The following is a 6,725-nucleotide window of genomic DNA, read 5'->3' as shown; positions in this document are numbered from 1 at the left end:
GACACTTAGCCATAAGTGCTTCATCCCGTATTATCAATAAATTATTTGAAGAGGTATATCAAATCTAAAGTGAGTGGACTCACAATAAAATTATTGTCGGTACACTACTTGTTATTATTGCTAATAGTGTCATGCCTCTTAATATGATATTTGCAAGTAATGCATGACATAGAAATATTATTTCGATTCTGCCGGAGGCATCTACAAAGAATAATCTCGTTATACCAGAGTCGATTCTTTATAATATAGTCTTGAAAGCTTGTTCTTGATTAGGATTTAGCTTTGATTGTTCTTCCTCAGACACTTGTATATCATTTTGATTCTTAATAATATACTATCCTTTTTACTTTGTGTTCTAATACTTTTTTTATGGAATAAATTTATGTACCCTAAGATTTTTTTAAACTTGAATAAGAATTTTACTCATATGATGAATTTAAAAAATAATTGAATTGGATTATCTTCCTAAATAATTAATTAAAAGATTTAATTATTTAGTTTTAATATAAAAAATAATTTATTTTATGTTGATTCAGATCTTAATATTAGTTCATCTCTTATTTTGAATATTTAATATTAATTATAATTTTATCCACCATAAATTTTATTTTCAAAGATTAAAAGATTGATATCACGTTTCACTTTTAGATCATTATGTTTGTAGAATCATTAGTGGTATTGACTCTTACTAAATTTGTTTCTCTTTCTCATACATTTGTATTCTTAAATATTTTCTCGATTGTTATTTAATAATTGGGTATTTTTCAATATTATACGAAAAATTGATAAAACAATATTATTTGAGTAGGAAAATAGTTTAAATATAAAATAAAAATATATTAACGTGGGGGTATCTTTTTCTCAATGTCAACTCTTTATGCAATTTATTTAATATTATTTTTATTTTTTATTGGTATTGGACATTATGGAGTGGTAATGTATTGCCAATACAGAAGATTCTTATGAAATTAATTTTTATTAAACCTTCCAACATATTTTTAATAAGAATTTAATAGACAAAATTTTATTAATTTTAAAGTTTTAAATATTAAAAATTAGCATAGAAAGTATTGTAGTCCAAAAATAGGTTATTACAGTTATGTCTTTTTCCTATGAGTTCTTCCGCTTTATATTTTAGGGCTATTTTGGTATATTAATATTGTATTTCGGCTTTTATAATAATATAGGCTCTCATTTTTCTAAATGAATTTGGACAATATAGAGGGTGTTTGGCTAAGCTTATAAGCTGGTCAAACTAGCTTATAAGCGCTTTTCGGCTTATCTACGCGTTTGATAAAGTTAAAAGTGTTTATAAGCCAAGTGCTTATAAGTCAAAAATAAGCCAAAAGTCATAAGTTGGTCACCCCTAGCTTATGAATTTTAGCTTATAAGTACTTTAAGTTTGACCAAAATTTTTACTATTTTATCCTTAAAATATTCTTTTTTAGAACAAACCTCCTACATCGATAATCATTGACTCAAGTATTTTTTCAACCTATCCCCGGGCTCTTCAAGTTTGCAATTCTCATTGACTATTTAAGATAAGCGAATCTTTTATTCCTTTGCATATTTATATCAATGTAATTGTGTATTAATCTTTGAATTGAATGTAATAAATGAGGACATATTAATTTTTTGGTGTATTGCTTTCTAAGTGTTGTGGTGATGAAGACAATGTTTGTTTCTCTTCAAATATTTTGTCCTATTTAGGTTCATTTTTTACTGAGAAACTTTTGTCAATTTATTAAGTATTATAACTTATGATTATATGCTTATCATAAAATAAATTATATTTTTCATAAAAATTATCTTATCTAAGCACAGTTGTATTTAAAATAAAATGACAAATAGAATATTTTGTATTTGAATCGATCTAAAATCTAAAATTTTGAAGAAATTATGCCTTTATAAGTGTAAACAATTATAAGGTTATTTAAGTTATTTTAACAGAAAAAGAACTTATCAGCACTTTTTTATCAAATATTGCAGCAACTTATTATCAATTTCAGCACTTGTATCCAAACACGTAACTGCTTATTTATTAAATCAGTTTCAGCACTTAAAACTGCTTTTCAGCACCTAATGCTTATCAGCTACTTCAAATCAGCTAATTCAAACGGGCTCATAATACATTCTCAAATTAAATTAGTAATAGGACATTATAATACGTTTTTAAATTAAATTAGTAATATAAAATTTTAAGAAATATATCGTAAAAGTAATAGGATTACATGACTAAAGATATTTACTTGTTCAATTTTATATAAATTAGACATCCTGAAAGTAATTATACTAATAGGATTCCTAAAGGTAATCATGTAGGATTCCTAACGCGTCGTATGATGTCCTAAAACTAATAGAATTATAAGGCTAATATCTAGAATTTTGGTTATGTCCTTTTATTATGAGTTATTATGCTTAATATTATAAGATTATTTTTATAAACCGATATTGTATTCATGCTTTTATAATAATACTAGTCTCTATATTCGTGCGATGCACGAAATATCTTACCAAAAATATTAAACATTCAACTACATATGTATTGTAGTTAATGAAATTTTATCATTAAGACAGTATGAGATACCATGTATAAGGATTGACCCATACCTGTGCATGATTCAAATTTTGTACTCATTGTTGTAACCTGCAATCTTTATTTTAGTTGGATTGAATGATTAACTCAAACCTTTAATCACTTCTCTTCTAATAAGTATGAAGTAAAGCTTTCTATGTTAAAAGAAAAGTAGGCTTTATGTGATAAAATCTAATAATTTCAGTCGTGTTATCTAAAAAGATATAGAAACATGAACTCAAACAAATTTACACTACAAAAGAGAAATCTGAATTACGGAAGGAATTCATGATTCGGGCAGAAATCTAATATTTGGATAGGCAAATATCATAGAATATCCTTTTAGCCTTGTTAAGTGCGGCACTGGTTTTTGAGCAATGGGAAGTTTAAAGTACATCTATTTTATTCGATGAAAAAATATTTTATATGAAAAATAAAATGTGTGATTAAAATAATATAGCTATTTTTTGTAATATTGATAACCGGAGTCAACCCCAATCTTGCAAAATCTTATAACCAACGTGCTGACCTACACAAAGACAACATAACATTAATAATCATTTAGAAAAGAATTAAATAAATTATTAAATAGACAAAACCAAAAGAATAAAACAAAGAAAACCACCTTCAGGTGGTATCTAATACATAAGAAACTAAACACAATCAACATAAAAATTAAAGCAAGAAGGAAATCAAAAATTGCAAATCGATTCTATTTTTCTAAGTTGATCTCCAAAGAGATAAGCGCTCCCTTCCATATCTTATTTTTTCCTATTAAAGATAAATACTGTAAAATAACATAAAATATTAATTCCTTAATATACCTCAATTTCTCCAAAAGAAACTATATTTTCAATTTTGTATTTCTAGAATGTTTGCCGCTTGGCGTGGTTGCAAAAACGTCCATGGGTTATCTGCATTATAGAAAAGGCCAACACCAAAATACTATAATTAATAGATCAAAGGTAGTCAAAACAATGGTTGATTACCAGCGATAATGCAATCGTCTCTGTATCTATAAAAAATATAAGAAGATTGAAAAAAATTACTATTAACTTTCATGCTATATAATTTGACGGAATAATATATGTTTGATTTCGTCAGATTTCTTAGGGTCCATGTTCTCTTTAATCAGAAGTTGCATAGATGTTCTTTTTCAGCTTGCAATCTTTCTAACGACCCGTTTGGCTATAGATTTTGCTAAAATAAATTTAAGTTTTATTTGGCAAATACATGTTTGGCCATAGATTTTACCTACATTTTGGCCAAATCTTAAGTCCCAAATCCCAAATTCCAAAACCAGCTCAATCCAAAATATCACTATTATATTTTTTAAAGATTATCCCAAATTTTTGTATTTTATAAAAGAGCCCACCATTTATTATTTTGTAATGATGTTGTTTCATCTTCTCGGTCATCTCAAAGTGTATCATGTAGTTCATTATAAAAATGATAATTTTGCATCAAATTTATTTATGTTCAGGACTATAGTTTGCGATAATATAATGAATGTTATTGATAATGGTATTGTTGGGTATTCATGATAGTTTTTAGAACTTGTGAGTATAAGTCATGTTTCATGTTTTTACAAACCAAACTTCATGCAAGACAGATGTCCAAATACATTTTTATCTTCAAACCAAACTTCACACAAATCAGATTTTTCAGAATAAATTTGGGAATGTATGGCCAAACGCTAGCTTAGTGTTACATTTGTGTTTTCTTTTTCATTTTTTGATAAGCTAGTATTTAAGTCGGCAACTCAACAGTGTATAACAAAGCCAGATAATTTTCTTGTTTCATTTTCGTTACAACTTTACAAAACCAGACGCAAACAATAAAAATCTCAAAAGCTTCACTGATAGCCATGGAAACTCTCACGTCTTACTCCCCTTCTCTCTCCATCTTCTCTCCTAAATCCAAAGACCTTCCTTCTTCTTCTTCTTCCCGTAAATTTGTCAAGTTTTCCGTTTCACGCAAAAGTATATTCACTCATCTTTCTCATATATTTTTTTATTCATTATCATCATTTATTTCTTCTAACACAAATTATTTTGTTTTTTTTTTGTTTCTATTTTTTTCAGATAATGGAAATGAACCTGATTTTCAATCGGATGCCAATGACTGCACCAGCATCGTTCCAATCCTCAATAATCCTACTCTATCCAAGGTACTTTTGACTGATCTTCACTTAAAGTTGTAATCTTTTCTTATTTCATTGTCGGGTTTGCCCGAAATTATTGTATTCTTTCGGGATTTTGATTGGTGGGTCTGCTCTATCCGAGGGTATTTTTGATTGATCATACTTAAAGTTGCTATCTTTATTTGATTTAATTGTTGGGTTTCTGCGAAAATATGGTCAATTTGGTGTTTTGACTGGTGGGTCTCCTCTATCTAGAGGTATTTTTGATTCATCAACCTCAAAGTTCCCTTTTTTATTTAATTGTTGGGTTTTCACGAAATTGGGGCTGATTTTGCGTTTCGGCTGGCAGGTTTACTTACTTATGGTTATTTTTTTATCCATCTGTCTAGAATATTCTTTTCTAATTTGATTTAATTGTTCGGCTTTGACAAAATCGTGGTGATTTTGGTGTTCTGATTGGTGGTTCTAAAGGTGAAAAATGAACCTTGGTGTTCAAATGAACTTTGGCTCATCACCTCAAAGTTCATTTCTTCATTTGATTTAGATAGCGTTTGGACATAGATTTGATTGAAACTTGAAAAAATGAGTTTTTGAGGATGAGATGAAAAATGATTTTTGAAAGTTAGAAATTGTGTTTGGACATGCTTAAAAGAATTTGAAGTTTTGTTAGAAAAAAACTTCAAAAACTACTCTAGAGCTGTTTTTGAGATTTGAAGATTTTGAAAAAATCTGCCAAAAAATGGTTAAAATCTATTAACAAACAGATATTTGAAAACAAAGTTTGAAAAAAATCTCCCAAACTTTATGGCCAAACGGGAGCTTAATTGTTGGGCTTCCAACTGGTGGGTGGCGGATGGATTTTTTGAATCATCAACCTCAAGTTTCCTGTTTTTCTTTGTTGAAATTTTTCGTTCTTTTTATTTTATCTTTTGGGTTGCGGAATTGTGGTGAATTTGGGGTCCTCATGATCAGTAGGGATTTTTACCAGGATGATGCTATGGGTTTGGTCCTTAGCGCAGCTAATGTAAGAGGCTGGACTACTGGCTCAGGTATGGAAGGGCCACCTGTGCCTGCTGGTTCAGATTCTGAATCCAGTACAGACCAGATTTCCACCTTCCCTTGGTCTCTCTTTACTAAATCTCCACGAAGACGTATGCGTGTAGCCTTTACTTGCAATGTTTGTGGCCAGCGCACCACTCGTGCAATCAATCCTCATGCTTATACTGATGGCACTGTTTTTGTCCAGGTACTTGACTTACAAGCACTTTACGAGTTACATCTATTTGGGCCTGTATTATATACTAATTTACTTGGTTTGTTGTTTTGGCAGTGTTGTGGATGCAATGTGTTTCACAAGCTTGTGGACAACTTGAACCTGTTTCATGAGATGAAATGCTACGTGGGCCCCAACTTCAATCCGAATCCGGACAATGATATTGGGTTCAAGTATTTTGATTTGGATGATGACAACAATGATGGCATCTTTCCCCTTTTGTAAGGTCTGGTAGAAGGATGTGTAAAGATTAGTGTTATACATTCCGTTGCTTCTATTAGGCAATTTCTCTCCTCATGTGACTGTAAATAACAAGTATACCCTGTTAATGTCTATGTTAATAATCGAATCTGTACAAATTGAAATATGCATGTCCATATGTCTAATCTTTGTTGATCTTAAATCTTCCGGGTTCTATTGTGGGATTTGCTTGGATGAGGGGCTCTGTGCTCCTTAATGTTTTTAGATTTCACCCGAGTTTGTGCTGCTGTTGTTCTTATATGTGATAATTTTGTTCCGTATTTTCTAATCAAAGTTTCTCTTAAGATTATTCTATCTATGCTGAATTTTTGTGCTTGGACATCAAAATTCCAGCCACTTTTGGCTTTTGTTTTCATCTCTATAGTTTCTTTGTGTTTTTTGGTTTGAAGTTTTACACTATGGTTGGTTGTGGTGAACATGATGGGGATTGTTGGGGGGAAGTAACAAAAATATGGGTACTGATTATTTCCGTT

The 6,725-nt window shown here is 29.8% G+C and overlaps 1 protein-coding gene across 1 annotated transcript; it reads left to right on the top strand.

Moving 5' to 3' along the window:
* The first annotated feature begins 4,351 nt into the window (after positions 1-4,351).
* LOC104111945 (uncharacterized) lies at positions 4,352-6,394 on the top strand. The gene is made up of 4 exons (XM_009621763.4): positions 4,352-4,557; positions 4,660-4,745; positions 5,707-5,964; positions 6,049-6,394. Exons 1-4 carry the CDS (start codon positions 4,443-4,445, stop codon positions 6,214-6,216), a joined length of 627 nt encoding a protein of 208 aa, XP_009620058.1. The 5' UTR covers positions 4,352-4,442; the 3' UTR covers positions 6,217-6,394.
* The last annotated feature ends 331 nt before the right edge of the window (positions 6,395-6,725 follow it).

This window comes from Nicotiana tomentosiformis, chromosome 4 (assembly GCF_000390325.3).
Source record: "Nicotiana tomentosiformis chromosome 4, ASM39032v3, whole genome shotgun sequence".
Classification (NCBI taxonomy): Eukaryota; Viridiplantae; Streptophyta; class Magnoliopsida; order Solanales; family Solanaceae; genus Nicotiana; species Nicotiana tomentosiformis.
This window is presented reverse-complemented; position numbering and strand designations above follow the sequence as displayed.